At 44.7% G+C, this 19,587-nt stretch overlaps 1 protein-coding gene across 1 annotated transcript in view; it reads right to left on the reverse strand.

The window, feature by feature from the left end:
* The window catches only part of nin (ninein (GSK3B interacting protein)), a gene marked incomplete at both ends in the record, with an annotated part of 29,009 nt that extends 13,420 nt beyond the window's left edge, over nucleotides 1–15,589 (reverse strand). Inside the window, 15 exons of the mRNA XM_080543968.1 lie at nucleotides 152–1,251; nucleotides 1,377–1,498; nucleotides 1,894–2,032; nucleotides 2,413–2,502; nucleotides 2,846–2,956; nucleotides 3,318–3,492; nucleotides 3,915–4,055; nucleotides 4,380–4,516; nucleotides 4,801–4,968; nucleotides 6,534–6,680; nucleotides 7,208–7,383; nucleotides 7,652–7,697; nucleotides 10,996–11,150; nucleotides 12,642–12,735; nucleotides 15,401–15,589. Coding sequence (XP_080400094.1) covers nucleotides 152–1,251; nucleotides 1,377–1,498; nucleotides 1,894–2,032; nucleotides 2,413–2,502; nucleotides 2,846–2,956; nucleotides 3,318–3,492; nucleotides 3,915–4,055; nucleotides 4,380–4,516; nucleotides 4,801–4,968; nucleotides 6,534–6,680; nucleotides 7,208–7,383; nucleotides 7,652–7,697; nucleotides 10,996–11,150; nucleotides 12,642–12,735; nucleotides 15,401–15,589 — 2,990 coding nt within the window. The remainder of the gene's footprint in view (nucleotides 1–151; nucleotides 1,252–1,376; nucleotides 1,499–1,893; nucleotides 2,033–2,412; nucleotides 2,503–2,845; nucleotides 2,957–3,317; nucleotides 3,493–3,914; nucleotides 4,056–4,379; nucleotides 4,517–4,800; nucleotides 4,969–6,533; nucleotides 6,681–7,207; nucleotides 7,384–7,651; nucleotides 7,698–10,995; nucleotides 11,151–12,641; nucleotides 12,736–15,400) is intronic.
* Between the last annotated feature and the right edge of the window lie 3,998 nt (nucleotides 15,590–19,587).

Here is a 19,587-nt window from a genome sequence, read left to right on the forward strand (position 1 = left end):
TGTAGGCTTTAGGCTTTTATTTTACTGGGACATGAATATATCCTAAAACAGTTTAACAAAAGACAACATCTTAGATATAAGCTGATGGCCATTTCACTTCAAAATCCAAAAAGCATTTCACTATGGCCTTCAAAAGCCCAAAACCTCTCACCTCTCCTCAGCAATGTCCTCTCGTAGTTTGTCTAGTAGACCGCTGAGTTTGTCCCTCTCCTCTGTGTGCTTGGCACTGAGCTCATGCACGGTCTCTCTATGGCTCTCCTCCAGATGAGTCTTCTCCTCTTCCATCAGCTGCCCAAGTCTCTTCTCCAGCACCTCCTTCTCCTCCCTCTCCTCACTCAGCCTGTCCTGGAGCATCCCTTCATAATCCTCCTCCAGCTGCAGCCTCTCCTTCTCCCACTCCTCCTCTAGCTTCTTCACCCTCTGTTCATGCCGCTGCTGTAGCCTCTCCCTTTCATCTGCAATCTTGGCAAGGAGAGCTACCTCCTGGTAGTCCTGAAGCTGGGCTCGCTCGACCTCCCACTGTTCAGTGAGCCTGTTTTCCCTTTCCTCCTGCTCTTTCGCCAGTCTAAACATCTCCTCCTCCAACACCACCTGCAGAGACGCATTACCCTGCTCATCCATCTGAGCCCTCTCTTTCTCCCATTCCTCAGTGAGCCTCATTTCGTGCTCCTCACGCTCGGCCTGAAGCTCCTCTATTCTTGCCTTCAGTGCCTCTTTGTAGCTTTGTTGTAACTGTCCCTTCTCACTTTCCCATTCCTCCAAAAGCTTCCTCTCTATCTCTGCCCTCTCCCACTGTAGCTCCCCTCTCTCCTCTTCCAGCCTGACCTGAAGCAGCTCTTCATGCTCCCTATCCAGCCTGTTAAGCGCCTCTGCGTGCAGCCTCCTCAGCTCTTCCATCTTAGCGTCAACACCCAGCTCAGCCTCAGCCTGCTGAGTCTCCAGGGCCTTGAGTTGCTCCTCTAGATCAGCCGCGTGCGTGTGGGCTTCCAGCAGCTCCTGTCTGAGGTTGCTGATCTCCTCCTCCTGCTGGTTCTCTAGGTCTTCCCTCTCCCCTGCCTGCCTCTGCTCCATATCGGCCCGCTCCAGCTCTGCCTGCTCTAGACGGCTCTGGAGCTCATGGGCTCGGTTCTGAACACTGGACATCTCCTCCCTCAGAAACTGGATCTCCTTCAGGTACTGGAGGGACACGGCTGCCTTCTGTTCATCATGAGCCGTCCTCTGCTCCTCCACTTTCTCATCGAATTCACTGACCTGCAATGACACCATCAAATCTGGCTCAGAAGGAGAAACATGGTACTGACTGTATAGTGCAGTACAATACAGTACTTAAGCTTTTTTTTTAAGTGCAGTGAAAGACTCCTAGATATTTGACTCACCTTGGTCTCGAGCTGAGCGCGCAAACTCTCCATCTCCCGAAGGTGGTGCTCTTTCAGCTGCTCCAACAGCATCTCTGCCTCCAAGCTCATGTTGAAAGGCTGGCCCTCCTCTGAGCCTATACCTGGGGAGCCAGACAAACAGACCATGAGCAAAAAAACAAGACTCAGTGAGCCAATGATAAATGGACTGCACTTATATAGCGCCTTTATCCAAAGCGCTTCACAACGGCCTCTCATTCACCCATTCACACACACACACACATTCACACACCGATGGCGGCAAGTTACCATGCAAGGCGCCGGCCTGCTCACTGGGAGCAATTTGGGGTTCAGTGTCTTGCCCAAGGACACTTCGACATGTGGCCAGCCGGGGCTCGAACTGCCGATCTGCCAACCTTGCGATCATTAGACGCTGGCTCTACCTCCTGAGACACAGCCGCCCAATGATGCTCTCATCAGCGCCTCAGCTGTCCACAAAAGGTCTCTATGATTTTCACATCAGAGTTTTGTGGGTTACCTGGATCTGACTCCATACCGGGGCTCTTGTTCTCAAACTCCTCTGAGAGGAAGGGCTTGACGCCCAGCTGAGTGACCCGACCCAGGCTGTGGAAGTCCTGCAGCTCGGCCTGTAGCTCATCGATACGATCTTGCAGCGCCTGACAAACACATTAAAACAAATTATACAAAACATGTATGCTGAAGTGGAATATCATCTTTCTATGGGGCGGCTGTGGCGCAGGAGGTAGAGTCGCCGTCTAATGATCACAAGGTTGGCAGATCGGCGGTTCGAGCCCCGGCTGGCTCGAAGTGTCCTTGGGCAAGACACTGAACTCCAAAATTGCTCCCAGTGAGCGGGCCAGCGCCTTGCATGGCAGCTTGCCGCCATTGGTGTGTGAATGTGTGTGTGAATGGGTGAATGAGAGGCCGTTGTAAAGCGCTTTGGAGCAGCAAAGAAGGCGCTATATAAGTGCAGTCCATTTACCATTTTACCATTCTGATGCTAAGCTATCTATGTGGTTGCAGTGAATGGCCATACCCTGCACTGCTCCTCATAGCTGCCACGAAGCTGTCGGAGACGCTCTTCCTGGAGGAAGAACTCTGCGCTGCCTGGGTCCATGTCCCCGAACTGAGGAAACATTTTATTTTATTAACACGATCATACAATGTGTGAAACATACAGTGAGTACTATAATTAGGACTTGTGCTTTGGCTGGATATTGATAGTAAGTAAGTAAGTAAGTAAGTAAGTAAGTAAGTAAGTAAGTAAGTAAAGCTTTATTTATATAGCACCTTTGATACAAGAATTGCAGCTCAAAGTGCTTTACAACAGGAATAAGAACATAAAGTGAATATAAAAACATATATAAAATAAATACATTTAAAAAAGGGAAACAATGTACAACCTCGGTTCATGAATCAAACTTTCCATATCTTGATACCCTGGTATAGGTTGAGTATTTCTTGTTCACCTTTTCTTTGAGAACATTGTCCAGGTTCTTCTGCAGTTTGCTGACCTGGCTCTCTGCCTCCACCAGTTTCTCAGTGCTGTCAAACAGCTCCAGCTCCAGACGCCTGTTTTCCTGAGAGATACAGACTGACATCAGACCTTCCACATCATACTTACACCGACTCAATCACACGTTTTATTGATTTAGCACTACTGACGTCTGTATGGCTGTATAGTAAGGTTTACTAGTTTAAAAGGTCACACTTTACTATATGTTGGCCCTAAATCTATAATGTGTTGTTTTAAAATCGCTGCACTGGCTACCTTAGTTGTAGAATTTATTTTATGGTCTCGCTTCCCGACTACATGTCTGACATGGTTTTCAGATATGTACCCACTAGATCCCTCAGGTCCCCTGGTACTGGTCTACCACTAGATCCCTCAGGTCCTCTAGGTACTGGTCACTAGATCCCTCAGGTCTATTACTAACACACCTTGACAGTGATGGAGAGGTGTTCTCTCAGAAAGGTTTCGTCATCCCTGATCTTCTCTATCTCCGCCTCCAGTTCCTCACGTTGCAGGCCAGCCTGCACCTGGATCACATCCATCTCTCCGATCAGCTCTGACCTCACCGCTGCCAGCTTCTCCTTATGGTCCTGCTCCAGCTTCCTACAAACACACAGGTGTGGAGTAGAGAGGAACAACAGTGAGAGAGAGAGAGAGAGAGAGCGAGAGAGAAAAAGAAAGAGAGAGAGAGAGAGAGAGAGAGAGAGAGAGAGAGAGAGAGAGGGGAGCAGGAGAAGATGGGAATGCAGAAGAGATGGGGGGGGCGGCTGTGGCGCAGGAGGTAGAGCCAGCGTCTAATGATCGCAAGGTTGGCAAATCAGCGGTTCGAGCCCCGGCAGGCCACGCATTGAGGTGTCCTTGGGCAAGACACTGAACACCAAATTGCTCCCAATGAGCGGGCCGGCGCCTTGCATGGTAGCTTGCCGCCACTGGTGTGTGTGAATGGGTGAATGAGAGGCTGTTGTAAAGCGCTTTGGAATAAGGCGACTATATAAGTCAGTCCATTTACCATTTAGATGGGTTACCTGAGATTGAGGTCGTTCATGTGTTCGATGGCAGAGTGATGCTCGTCCACCTCCGTGGCCAGCTGAGTCTTTATCTTCTCTGCTTTCTCCAGGTCGGAGCGGACCTTCTCCTTCTCCCTGAGCTCACCGTCCACACACGCCCTGAGGAGCAGGCCACGCGGAGAGTTACATCAAAGCTCTTGATAGTTGGCAAGAATGATATAAAGGATTCGTGAGCTTAGAATTATAAGGTTCTATCTCCGTTTAGGGTAGTTCAGAGATATTGAGCGTCAACGTTTTTACATTCCATTATGTTTTGTGAGATGGAACCTTTGTGTGGAACCCACAAAGGCATTAATAAACACCTAATGGATCAGATTATGTAAAAAACTAAATTTTGACAAAAATGGAGATAGAACCTTATAATTCTAACGTCACGGATTGTCTAAAGCAACCTTTTAGAATGAATTCAAGGATTGTGCTCACAGTAGGTGTCTGATCTCAGCCTTGAAGCTGGCCATGGCAGCCTGGTGGATCCCGTTCTTGGTGACGAGCAGCTCGTTCTCCAGAGCCAGAGTCAGCTCAGTCAGGTTTACCTTTCCATCCAGGCTAAAATCTAACGCCTACAGAGAGAGAGAGAGAGAGAGAGAGAGAGAGAGAGAGAGAGAGACAGAGAGAGAGAGAGACAGACACAGACAGACACAGACAGAGACACAGACAGAGACAGAGACAGAGACAGAGACACAGACACAGAGAGAGACAGAGACAGACAGAGTAACAGACACACACATACACAGACAGGAAATGTCAATATCACTAGTTTGACAATAACAAACAAACAAAAATAAATAAATAAATAAACAACTGAACAACTGTGAAGTGTGGTAAAATGGTAAAATGGCGGCACCTGTAAGATCTCTGGGCTGTTCTCGATGCCCTCCTCCATCCAGGCGTCCAGGACGTACTCCACTGGGGCGTACCCCGTCCCATCATCCAGGCTGGAGAACAGACGCAGCCCGATGGTGCCGGTCATGGCTGAGGGAGTGGCTATCCTGCGGCCGCTCTCATCAAACGGCTGTAAACAGAGGGGCAACAGAGGGGCAACTCAAACAAGGCCAGGGCAACTCAGAACAGCATCTCACGGGGCGCTTAGGTGGCGTAGCGGGTTAAGCATTGACCATGAAACCGCAGGGTCCCCGGTTCGATTCCGGCTGGGGACATATCCTGCATGTCATCCCTCCTCTCTCTCTCACCCATCCTTCCTGTCTAAATCTCTACTGTATCTGTCAATAAAATGAAAAATATGAGTGGGACTCAGAAAAAAATTACTTAAAACCAGTGGGACTCAGAAAAAAAGAACTTTAAAAAAAAGAACCTCATGTCATTATAAAATATAAATCCTGGTATGATGTGCATGTATTAAGAGTTTATTTGAAAAAGAGGCTACTGTCTCAATATGACTCTCCTGGTTAAATAAAGGATTCATAAAAAGAAGTGTCAATGCTTATTTTAGCCTCTTATTAAACCTCATAGGAGCCAACGGACCCCCATGGGCATCCGAAGTGATATAAAGAGTTTACCTCGATCAATTCTCTTCAAAGATATCACATTTTGCATGCTATACGATGCCACCATTTTTTTCCAGAGACGGTAAACACAGCCTAAGTCACATCCAGTTTTCTCCAACTGGAGAATGTGTCATGTTCGGTTTCAACGCCGAATTTCCATACCATTGGTCGGCCAACCCCAAAAAATCCCCCCCCCCAAAAAAAATAAAATAAAAAATCTGATACATGAGAAAGGTCAAAGGTCAAAGATGGTGCCAACATATCTCCAAATGGCCTAAACATATAGGTGTCCGCCTAAACATACCTGTACTAAAACAGGTACAAAGTTGCATTTGCTCACATTACTAGCATCGACTTTGGCACAAGTACTAATAAGACCCTGGAGTACTGATTTCTAGATGATTTGGGCTTATTCATCAGGTTTCCAAGGTGATATTCACTGTAAAAGCTGTTGTTTTTTTAGGCGGAGACTGAATTTGAGATGTTTTATAATGTTCTAGCTCTATTTGCTCTGACACAGTAACATAGATTTTGATTCTGACACTTCTACAGCCACCCCACAGGTGTTAGCTTTCATTTGATAACAATTTCATTATGAAGGCCCTTGTGATTGTGGAGATATTCTATATTCACTGTGGGCATGTCATTTCGAGCAGAAAACCAGAAAAATTAGGTGGATAAGATGAGGTTAAGCTCCATCTATACAGTCTATGGTATTTAACACTAGAAGAGCCGTGAGGAGTCACGGTGACCCCTGTGAGTAAAACGAAAATTATATCTTTGCACTAGATCACATTTCAGGACCCTCCTTTCATGACTTTTCCTAGATATGTGCGTTCTACCACCCAGTATCCTTACATTTTCAAAATCACTTCAGGATAAGACAGTATAAAGCTGTTTTGCAGTTTTTCTGTGTAGGAGGCAGGCTAAGTGGCCCTCTAGTGATCTCTCAGTGTAAATAGCAGATTTACATTCTAAAAAGGGGGGTCTATTTGACCCCCAAGGCGGCTCTACTAGTCGGTAAAATAGGCACGGCTGTTGTAGTGTTAACAGTACAGGAGACGGAGCTTACCTGTGTGGAGTGGTGTCTTTTGAGCTGTCTATAAGGTGTGGAGGCGGAGGGTGTGGAGGGCTTGCTGTGGTTCTGGACCCGGGTCAGAAACTCCTGCACGCCCAGGACTCCCTCACCACCCAGGGACTGGAGCTCATCCTCTGTCACCTAGAGACACAGGCATGCAAATCAGCAAGCTGGCTCTACTCAGTATGTACTCAGACATCCTCCCTTCTAGGCTCACTCTGACCCTTCTTGAATTGAATTCAAGGTCTCCCTCCTCACCCACCAGTGCATTCACGGAACTGCCCCCCCCCCCCTACCTCAAGGAACTCCTCCATACCCCTCAGACCTCCTCACGCACCCTCCGTTCTACTGCCACCAATCTCCTCAAGACCCCCAGGACCACCAAGCTCCGTACCATGGGGGATCAGGCTTTCTGCTGGGCTGCTCCCAGGCTGTGAAATGCTCTCCCTGACCCACCTAAGGGCACCACAGTCTGTGGATGCTTTTTAAACGAGGCCTTAAAACTTCTTCTTTTTATATAGAGCCTTTTATTAGCCTTTTTTAATTAGAAAATGTTTATTGTTTTATCTTTTTTCTTGTTTTTAATCTGTAGCACTTTAAGATTTCTTTATGTAAAGTGCATTACAAATAAAATGTATTATTATTATTATTCTTTCTTTCCTTCTCACCTCCAGACCCAGGTGTTCACAGACGGCCAGCAGTTCGTGGTAATTGGCACATCCATCCCACGACACTGCCAGGTCCTCACAGGCCCGGCGCAGCCTCTCCTCCAGGTGGTCTGAGAGGGGTACGAGGGAGGCACGGGGGGCGGCGGGATCATCTGGGTTCCAGAGATGCAGCTGGCCTACACACGCACACAGGCACAGCCACAGGCACAGGCACAGACACAGACACAGACACAGACACAGACACAGACACACACACACACACACACACACACACACACACACACACACACACACACACAGACACAGACACACAGACACACAGACAGACACACACACAGACACACAGACACACACACAAACAAACAAAAAACATCTCATATTGTTTAGATTGTTAAATTATGACAAACAGCAGAGAAGTGGACATTGTAAGTATTGTAGTTTTACCTTCCGCCTCATACTCCTCTGTGTTTGTTTCATGAGCGTTCCAGCGCTGTGACAAAAAAAAGAGAAAATACATAATTGTCTTTGATGACTCACATAATGGGCGAAGGAAATCCTGTTTGACTCTGTTTACTTAGTGAGTAAAATCGTCAATTTTCATCATGTGGATGATAGACTTTTTCATGTGCATGTCAGCTGTTAAACGAGCTAACTTGTATTGGCCAAGGTTGATACAAGGGACGAGGGGGTATCTAACAAAAAGGACAAGAGAGCTATTGTGTTGACACGGGCCCCAAGGAAGGTCAGGGGTCAGGCTAGACATGGTGATCCATAAGAGACATTTAAAGAGGACACAGACCCATGACATACATAGGGTAACTCATTCACACAAACATTATTTTACATAGAATCCCAGAAGTACTCTATAATAAACTAACATTCTTTTCAGATGTATTTTATGAATTACTAACTCAAAAATGTCAACATTTTAAAAATAACACCACACAGGCATTAATAAACACCTAATGGATCAGATTATGTAAAAAAACTCAATTTTGACAAAAATGGAGATAGAACCTTATAATTTTAACGTCACGATATGACAGGGGGAGGGGGGGATTACTGGGCTGTGATGCATTGAGGTTTGGCCCAGTATGGGGGTCTATTGTTTGAGAGGGAAACTTAGTGAAGGAATGGAGAACAGATGGGGTCTCCTCCGCCACTCGCTATTCCATCACATGGTGTGTGTGTAGGCATCTGAGAGGTGAGAGGGGGGGGGGTGGAAGGGCAACATTGTTCCCCTGTCAAACGTACCCCCATTCTACATAGTCCCCCTAGTCTCCCATCCCACAGCCCCCTGACTCATCCCCATCTGCTGGTCCCCCGGCTGCTGGCTGGTCATTGTTCAACCCACCCAGATTAGTCAACAACACCAGGACACGCGTCATACGCTTCATCGTCATAGCGTGACGTTAGAATTATAAGGTTCTATCTCCATTTTTGGTCAAAATTGAGTTTTTTTACATAATCTGATCCATTAGGTGTTTATTAATGCCTGTGTGGTGTTATTTTTTTAGTTAGTAATTAATAAAATACAAAGGTTCCATCTCACAGAACATAATGGAATGTAAAAACTTTGACGCTCAATATCTCTGGACTACCCTAAACGGAGATAGAACCTTATAATTCTAAGCTCACGATAGGTCTTTAAAAGAAGCAAAAAAGCATTTTTGCAAAGAGGGCTCACATTTGGGGTTGGGGTAGAGGCACAGACAATACTCATTATACCCAAGCATCCACCCCCACAGCGCAGAGTGATTTGGTCACAATTGTTGGCTACAATTCATATAACCTCTGCATACACTACCACCATAAAGAAAGAGAATAGGTTATTGAGGGAAAATATCTTATTACACTGATGCAGGGATAACTAATGTCTGTGTGAGGGGGTCAAGATCACGCTTGAGGTGAACCCCAACAAGCGGCTTATACAGGGTTCCAAAAGTCAAATTTAAGTCAAATTTAAGACCTTTTTAGACCTCTTTGAATATGCTTTTAGACCTATTCGCCACACCATATTATAGATTTTTGTCATCCTCGAGGTGATGAAATTAGGGATTTCACTGCCATAAAGACAAAAAAGAAGGCAACATTTTCCATTTTTTTGGTTCCAGCTTGATTAATTTCCGTGTAAATAGATGTGGTCGGACTGATTTCCTTGCAGGATCTCATTTTTAAGACGTAGCACCAAATTTTTTAGACCGAATAACTGAAATTTGAGACCTTTTCAGGCCTTGTAAATTGGATTGCTGGATTTTAGGCTTTAAGGCTTTTTAAGACCAGCCGTGGGAACCCTGTTATATCAGGTACTTTCTACAACGCAGAGCAGGATTATCTATCTGAAGATCAAGCTACTGATGAGGGGCACCCTACAAGGTACTATGCTGTGTACATCGTCACAGAAGCAGGCATGCCTTCCACGTTAATGATGGTGTTATTGGATGGTTCCCTGATGATGGGCGGTGGCCAAGATTGATTGATCCCAAAGTAATTATTTTGAGATTGCTCAAGGTAGACAGTTAAGATAAAGTTTATTCACAGCGCTGGGTGTATTCAGTCGCAGGCACAGAACGCACACAGTATGTTGTTTTACAGTGGCTCTTATAGGCAATAGTTGATGATCAAGCAAACATTCACAAATCATTCTACAGACAGGGCGTCATTGAGTCTAGATAGAGTTGTTGACTAGAAGTCCTCATATCCCATAAGGAGCTGGTCGTCATGACAACCCAGTCACTCGAGTCTAGTCAGCTGGTTGGCTGGTCCTAAATATACTGACCTATTGACCCAGTCTCTACACTGGCCCCCAGTCAAGTTACATGCTGAGGTACATGGCATGAGACAGAGAGGCTGGCTGGAAGTTGTCAACAACTTAGATATTACAGCTTGATTATGCTTACTGATGAGTTTATACATAGTGTCTAGAGTTTACCTATGTACAATGAAAAACGCATCCTATCAGATGGAAAAAGTACAGTGGTTCATGTTCCCTCCCCTCAGTACGCAGCAGTTTAGTCCACTGCATTAGAGAGACGAAATCAGCTACTGATAACTCCTGAGGGCAACATGAAGAGGGCAATGAATGTGTGTAACAACAAACTAATAAAGCTATATTTATTTGTTATATTTATTATATCCTATATGTATATGTATAACTCATACATTTTGGGGGATGTAGACCTGTTTACTGTTATTATAAGAGAGCATCGGCCCTGTGGCATTATGGCAGTGAGCAGAGCCCCTCAGAAAGCTGTGTTGGTGAATCTGCCTTTCAATGTAAGATCTGCCCTGCATACCGCTAAGCTGATTAGCTAAGAATACCTTTCAACCAGCCTTTGGGTGCTGAGAAATACCAAACATGCGAGGACAGCAAGAGATACCGACCGCAGCCCTGGGATCTGGTGGCTCAGTGCAAGAGCTGCCGTGTCTCCTGAAGTTGTTTGAGGTGGGTTATGTCAGTGTCTTTTAAAAAAAAAACATGTTGTGGAAGCGCTGATGTGTAGAAAAGCGGAGAGGAGTTCAGGGAACATGCAGAATAAAGCTGCTTCTACAACAGCATGTTTGGATACTGGATTCTGATTGGCTAGCAACAGTGGTAAATATCCCAACAACCTTCAGTTCAGACCGCATTTCCAGTATCAATGCGCCTCCCAATCAATCTGATTAACCCTAACACCTGTGCTGACCTACAATGCAATGGTTGATCTTGTTTATGGGACTATATTCTGTGGCGGAAGGATATATGTATATACTCAGGTGTGAAAGGAGAACGTGGAGAGTGGTTGTACCTCACGCTTCCTAGGCACAGTGGACTCCTCCTCGGGGTCCTCCTCCGCGGCCTCTGTGCTGACGGCCTCTGAGCAGTCAGGGATGAACTCTGGGGTGGAGCGGCGGCCGTAGCGTTTGCTACCCCTCACAAACTTTGGGTGGACCTCTGGCGAGTCTGCAGAGAATGACGTGATCAGGAAATGAAATCAATATCGAAAAAAACTAAATGAATTATAACAATATATATCCTGCCTTTGTTGTGTGTCTCTAATGTTTGACGTTTAAAAACTCACGTGGATCCTTTCACGAAGAAAGGAAACACATTTGAAACTTGGTAAATGTTCAGTTTGAGGTAGACACATTAGCTCTGACTTGGGGGGACTAGTTTAAGTTAAGACTTAAATTAAGATTAAGAAATGATTTCCTGCCCTAAAAAGTTGACACCGATTTAACTCTGACACTGTGGTAAACTCATTTAAGTCTTAACCACATCCTCCCTCTTATTATCAAGTTTCGCAATGTAACCCCCCCGCCCGCCCCCCTGATTAGCTAATTTAGTCTGAAATGATGAGAGGCATGACCGAACAGCACCACACCAACAACAAGAGGGGGCTGCTGTGGCGCAGGAGGTAGAGTCGCCGTCTAGTGATCGCAAGGTTGGCAGATCGGCGGTTCGAGCCCCGGCTGGCCACATGTCGAAGTGTCCTTGGGCAAGACACTGAACCCCAAATTGATCCCAGTGAGCGGGCCGGCGCCTTGCATGGCATGCCGCCATTGGTGTGTGAATGTGTGTGTGTGAATGGATGAATGAGAGGCCGTTGTAAAGCGCTTTGGATAAAGGCGCTATATAAGTGCAGTCCATTTATAAGAGGAAGGCTCTTATTATTAGGTCACCTTTTCCACGGCCTAAGCAGGACACTTCAACTCTCCAAAAATAAATTGTACATAACACTTTGCAGATCAGACAAAACTGCAAAGGCAAGGATCCCAAATAGCCAGAGAATATATGATTTATCATCAGACATAATACATAACAGACGAACAGGCTCTTAACATTGACGCCAAGTTCCATATTACATGGCAACAATGCTAGTGGCTCAACCATGACGGTGTCTTTTCATGGGCCCATGCTCTCCTGGCTTTGTGCCTCAACACGGTAGATTTACTGCTGACTCAGTTTGTTGGCTAACTGTTCCACTGATTAATCTTGCACAATGACCATCCTCTCTCTTCTTCAGTGACTCACTTCTTTCTTTTACAGTTTGGATGATAACATGTCAGAAGGTTTTTAAAGAGAATAGTTTGCTGTACCATAGTAAGTAAAATAAGTAAGTAAAGCTTTATTTATATAGCGCCTTTCGTACATGAAATGCAACTCAAAGCACTTTACAATAGAACATATATACCATATATACCATAGGACAAAGACTATATCTATCAATATATACGTCTACAATATAGTTCCTTTAGTGAAGTAATATAGAAGACTAATGTCAGGATCCTATTTTAACATGAACATTGTGTCGTGTTGTTTTTGAGTGACGAGGACAGGGTTGTAATGGTCTGCACTCCTGTGATAATGAGTCAAGGTTGACATGGTGGACATTTTGTACACTATAGTTCTTGTGCAATTAATTCCAAATATACAAGCGTGTGGGATCCTTACCTGGAGGTGCACAAGGGTCCTGACTGGGAGGAGACGCTGCTATGGTCGTCGATAAAACCAAAATCAGAGCATTCTTGAATTGGTCGAAATCAACCTATAGACACAAAGGATTTGAAATATTCAGTCTTCCTTAATATGAGGATTCAGAGACCCAAAAAAATACTGCATCTAATATTTAATCACATACACTTGGATTGGATTGTGTGGCCGAAAAAAAAAAAAAAAAAAAATTGAAATAAAACATTCCACCCCAGATAAGATATTAGCTCATGAAATTCCTAAGATTTGATTCACAGGATGCAGGGTGGGGGTGGGGGTGGGGTGTCCCTGAATGACATGACTGAGGGGTGGGGTTGGGGGGGAGAGGAGGTCACACTTCTCAAGAAGCAACAGCTGGCGGCCCGGAGCCCAATGGTTATGGAGATTTTCTTTGTGTTCCATATCGACGGCTGCCCGCTACAGTGGGGGGTTTCCTTTCGGCCATTATTGTGAGGTACTATGGGTAGGCAAGCGGATCGCTGCCTCTGTGCTAACATTTCTCTCTCCCCACGTGCTGACCATGACCATAGACAATGATCATCCATCCATCCATCCACCCACACTAACATACAAAGAAACTAAAATGACAGAGTTTGGTAGAAGGCAGTTATGAGCAAAGTAACCTTCCATTAAACAGTGGTGTAGTCTAGGTGATACGCAGGACTACACCGTATACCCACTAGGAAAGGCCAAGGATTTCCATATACCCACTTAAAAATGTGTGAGGATACGTAACGGCGTTTTGTGACAGAACTTTCACTTTCATTCATAAAATTCACCCCGTCTGTGTTACGAAGCACTTGAATTTTGGACCATTGGGACTGACTATAGCATCATATACCATCAAAGGGGGGAGATGCGACATGAAATATGTCAAAATGCAGCACTATCATGCACAGATCAGCCTTATAACATGTAGGGCCAGTTTCACAGACAAGGCTTAAGCCTAATCCTGGACTAAAAAGCATCTTCAATGGAGATTTTACATTGAAAGTGTGATTTAGTCCAGGACTAGGCTTAAGCCTTGTCTGTGAAACCGGCCCGTAATGTTATATATATATATATACAGACAGGGAGCACAGATGTATTTTTATGGCGTTCCGAAATGAACGATATGAGGCTGGGAGGGGAAAATCACAGTATACCCACTAGAAAAAACTAGACTACACCACTGATTAAAAATGTAGGGAATTTTGGGGGGGTTAGGCGTGAAGGACATAGAAGAAAACACCAATCTGATTTGTATAAATTCAACCAGTGTCCTCCTCCCTGTTTCATACCAAACTAAGCAAGGCGGGCATTTCCTCATCAAGCACCCTCAAACGCACACACTTGTGAATGGTGATTAGTTTAGTTGTCGTGACAACAGAATCCTGGGATGAGGGTTGATGGGGCACAATTTCTCTCGACAACAAGAAGGGCTGACAAAGCGCTGAAACCCTGGACGGACAAAGACCTGGGCTCTGAAGAGGCACTACAAGGACCTCAGCTCACAGATGTGTCCGGGCTCCTCTGGCTCTCACTGAAAACAGCAAGGTTCCTACAAGTTTCAACAAGTCACATTTAAGACCTTTTTTTAGACCTCTTTGAATAGAATTTTAGACCTATTCGCGACACCGTATGATAGCTTTTTGTCATCCTTGAGGTGACGAAATTAGGGATTTCACTGCCATACAGACAAAAAAGGAAGCGAATTGGCATTTTCTTGGGTTCTAGCTTGATTCATTTCCGCGTAAATAGATGTGGTCGGACTGATTTCCGTGCAGGATCTCGTTTTTAAGACCTAGCACCTCATTTTTAGACAGAATAACTGAAATGTAAGACGTTTTTAGGCCTTGTAAATCGGATTGCTGGATTTTAGACTTTAAGACTTTTTAAGACCAGCACAGGGGACCCTGAAATAGAGACCAAAACTTACAACTAGTACTCGTTGATTCCAGAAGATTAAGTCGTACACCGAGCATCTGTTCTCTTTTCAAACTTGACATGACAGCTAGAGGTAAACCACCTGTAATCTAATGTTGTACCACTAAAGTGACCAGGGTTCCCACACCTTCTGAAACATCACATTCAAGCACCTTACAAGGACTTTCAAGACTCAATTCCCTCAAATTCCAAGACCCAACACGGCATAGTTTGAGACAGATCTAGATGAGAATATATAATAGGAACTATCCGCTCACAGACAACAATTAAAAAGAGAGGCTTGAAAGTAAAACATTTTTGAATATATATATTCTTTTTTTTAGAGAGAGAGGGGATTTCAAGCACTTTTAATGACCCATGTCTATTTTCAAAAACTTTTAAGGCTTTAAGGCTTTTTCTCAAATTCACAAACCTTCAAGGATTTCAAGGACCCGTGGGAACCCTGAGTGATGTATAGGGTTATATCATCACGTGACGTTAGAATTATAAGGTTCTATCTCCATTTTTGTCAGAATTTAGTTTTTTTTTACATAATCTGATCCATTAGGTGTTTATTAATGCCTGTGTGGTGTTATTTTTAAAATGTTGACATTTTTTGAGTTAGTAATGAATAAAATACAAAGGTTCCATCTCACAAAACATAATGGAATGTAAAAACTTTGACGCTCAATATCTCTGAAATGCCCTAAACGGAGATAGAACCTTATCATTCTAACGTCACCAGTATTCCATTGACGCTCACACAAAGTATTTCAGAAGCTGTGGAGCTCTCTGTCTGGTGTTGACTTACTTACCCGGCGTGTGAGGCGGTCCTGGTTCTGCAGTAGGGTACGGAGAAGGGCGGGGGTGGCCTCCTCCAGGTGCAGAGACAGGCACAGCTCAGACAGCTCCTCTGGGGACAAGGACCCCGAGCCGCTGGCATCAAAACTATCAAAGACTTCTCTCAGCCGCTCCTCGTACTGGTCCTGCTGGGCGTCATCCATCCCATAGGACAGCACCCTGTCCTACACACACACACACACACACACACACACACACACACACACACACACACACACACACAGACACAGACACAGACACAGACAGACACACAGACACACACAGACACACACACACACAGACACACAGACAGAGACAGACACAGACAGAGACAGACAGACACACACAGACACACAGAGAGAGACAGACAGAGAGAGACAGACAGAGAGAGACAGACAGAGAGAGAGAGACACACACAGACACACGCACACAGACAGACAGACAGAGAGCGAGAGAGAGAAAGACAGACAGAGACAGAGACAGGCACAGACACACACACACACACACACACACACACACACACGCACACACGCACACACGGTTAACAAATAATCATCTTCACAAAAACCTGTGCACATTGCACACCTGTTAAACACTTACTAGGAAGGTGGGCAACATTCCTATATCCTGAGCGTCAGTTCCTCAGTAAACCGTCATCGATCACTGACTGTTTGATCTACTGCCACACTACTCTGTGTTGGAGAGGTAAGGCTTTTACTAATCCAATTAGTCCTAATGGATGATTAGACAATCAGGTACTGTAGGTATAGCCAAGTCCGGACAAGTCCCCTCCCTCCAATGACTCTCAGCTATGCCATTGGGGTAGTTCATGACCACAGCGAGACACCCATCTAATCTGACAAAAAGATACATTTCACCTTTGAGATGCGACAGGCAGTTTCACCAGATCTGTATACAAACAGAGCCTTCGTCATGGCTGCCTAAGTCAAGTGTTCATGACAGCTCCAGAGAGTTTTGCAAAGAGGTGATGGAAACTGGAGGTTGAGTAAAAACACTAGCTTTGAGAGGAATAGAGGTGAAAAACCATGCTAACAGCTAATACGTGATTCAATGTAGGCCTAGATTCATTGTAGAACAGACCAGGGAGAAAGGCCACAGAAACAAATGGAGCACCCCCATCCCAGTGAGCCACTAATTCAGCACAGCCAAGACATACTAGTCCATCAGTGACAGCATCAACGACAGGGACATGGACATTGTTTGTGATCCTCAGTGGGAGAGGTCGTTGCTAGCTTTAGAGGACAATAACAATGATGTGTCCTCTGGTAACTGGATATGATTGCTTCTGGGATTCTGTGTTTGATAAATGTGCGTGCTAAAATACTTCCTAGTGGGCTAAATGGTACTGGAAGACTTCCTGGTAAATACAAGATGAGACTTCTTGGTGCATAAAACAAAATACAACTTTATTTCAATAGCAGAATATGATGTATAGAGCTAGCCTAATTTAACTGTCACAAACAAAAGAGCCAAGACTAGAGAGAAGTAAATGTCACCCTAGCTAGGCCAGTTTCTGGGGAAGGACAGGTCAAAACATGCTCAAATGTTGACCTAACTTATAGGTGCGACAATAGTTGCTCCCTAAGGTCAGCCGCCGTAAGCTTACGACAGGTAAATATAATTGCACAAGACTGGAAATAGACACCTTACTTGGCAAGGCGACGGGACTAACAGGATTTAATTTCCTGGGCTGTGGTGCTTAACTGTCCTCAGCATGTACACATTACATCAGCACTTCTTTACTCAGGTTTAGTGATGTTGGGTTCTATAATAATGTAATCAAGGGAGACAAATATAGATTCCGAGCATGGCTAGATAAACCCTTTCTCTCTCAGACGACACACACGTCTGAGCAGGGGTAGACCAGGGGGAGTGTCAACAGAGCCCCCCCCCACCATCCAGCTGCTCTTTGTCAGTGACATCATTATGGTCTCTCATGGAGCTTGGCCTGCGTCAGCCAGGTGTCCCCACTAGCCAGACGAGCCCCATTCAACACGGACAATAGGCTGTCCAAACCCAAATCAGGCTTCTGCATCTGCACATTTTAGCAGCTAATCAAATGAATGAGCCATGCCTAATATTAGCATTATGGCCATCTTAAGGATTGAAAGAAAGAGCAGCTAATCAAACAGTTATCCCCTACCTGTTAGCTTACAGCCAAACACAAGATAATGCCAGACTGGACTCTTGCCTTTCCCTGTGAAAGTAAATGATCCAAGCATTTTTAACATAAATTGAGAGCAGAGCACATTATCTATATAACTAAATAACTACCTAGATATGTATGTATAAAGCCCTTCAACTGGTAAATGGTAAATGGACTGCACTTATATATCGCCTTTATCCAAAGCGCTTTACAACGGCCTCTCATTCACCCATCCACACACAAATTCACACACCAATGGCGGCAAGCTACCATGCAAGGTGCTGGCCAGCCCGCTCACTGGGAGCAATTTGGGGTTCAGTGTCTTGTCCCAAGGACACTTCGACATGTGGCCAGCCGGGGCTCGAACCGCCGATCTGCCAACCTTGCGATCATTAGACGGCGGCTCTACCTCCTGAGACACAGCCGTCTCCTATTCTACTAAAATAACCCAAAACTAACCTAAAGGGACTTTGAGAGTTAACCAACTTTGCCAAGAGTGAAGAACTAAAAGCTAACCCCGGACCAATGACCATAAAGCCAATGAATAGCTCATTCTCAATCATGACTCACTTAAAAAAAACAAAAAAACATTCATCAATTTCTTTGGAAATTAAAATGATTAAACAATGCATGGGAAATGTTACCTTAACTGCTCCTCCTGAGACATCTACTGCCCCCCAGCACTGCGTCTCCTGAAGACACCCGCTTTTCCCCTCTACTGTGTCTCCTAAAAACTTCTATTAATTGCCCCCTTGTACTGTTTCTCTGTTTCTCCAGTGTCTAGATATACAAAAATATTTAAAAAAAATAAAACCTAGGTTTAGAAGAAGGTGATAGAAGAAGGTTTTCCCTTCTATCAATGGCCCCGGGCCTGAGCTGGATTACTCTTCCTGCTACGACTGGTGGATTGATGATTCACTTGCTTAGTCAAATGTATTGATTGTAAGTGGCTTTGGAATAAGGCGTCTGCTAAATGCCAAAAATGTAAAAATGTAATTCCAGCTGCACCTCTGCACCTATGACTTCTCCAGTAAGCTGTCAGCAGAGCAATGGACTTCTGACGAGCTCTCAGGTGGTGACCCCTCTAGATTGACAGCTGGCTGTAAAGTACACACCAGACTAGGCCATGCGAGCCAAACGACAGAGGTTAATCCCCCTGACACTTAATTCATGGGAGTGTCCCAGTCGGTATTCACTGAGCTACCCACAGAAGTCATGCTTCACTGTGTGCAGGGTAACAGCTTAGATTGCATCCAAAACTAACTAAAGATCTGACCATGATTTCTGATATCTATTACATACAGTGAGGCAAAACAAATATATAAAAACTGTAGAAAACCGTAATATCTCTCATAAGGTATAGGCTACTCTTTAAATGTTGATCATATTGACATAGTCACCCACCCAGGTATTTAATGAATAACATCAAGTTTGTTTAATCTAAAAAATCAACAAGTAGAACATGTGCTTGAATTATTAGCACAACCAGTACAAATAGAGATGCCTCAAATAATGTATCCATATTCATAGATTCACCACCTATTACGGTATATATCTAAGAAATTATATTAGTTCTAGTGTTAGGTTTGCAACACTTTCTTACGAATGTGCATAAGGTGTAGGCTACTGCTGGTCATATTTACATGTCATTTTGCAAAGGAATAACTTGCATAAATATTTTTTGCAAAAGGTAAGGCCTGTCTAAATGTGATGGGTTACTTTGTAGAACATAATCCTGTACATCACACAGGACGATTGATACATTGATACATTGTATCATGTTTGATTAACACGTCTTTGAATCCTCCGCCCCCCCCCCTGTCCACTAGTTTTAAAGCGATGATAATACTTAGGCATAAACAGCAGAAATATGGCGCTAGAAAAACTTCAAATCACTGCAGAAGGCGGCTGAGGACAACATGCTGGAGGCGGCGGCGGTGGTTCATCCATTTGCAATGATACAAGCATGAGTCATGACCGACAAGACCGGCTAGT

Source organism: Nansenia antarctica (assembly GCF_963989245.1).
Source record: "Nansenia antarctica genome assembly, chromosome: 1".
NCBI lineage: Eukaryota > Metazoa > Chordata > Actinopteri > Argentiniformes > Microstomatidae > Nansenia > Nansenia antarctica.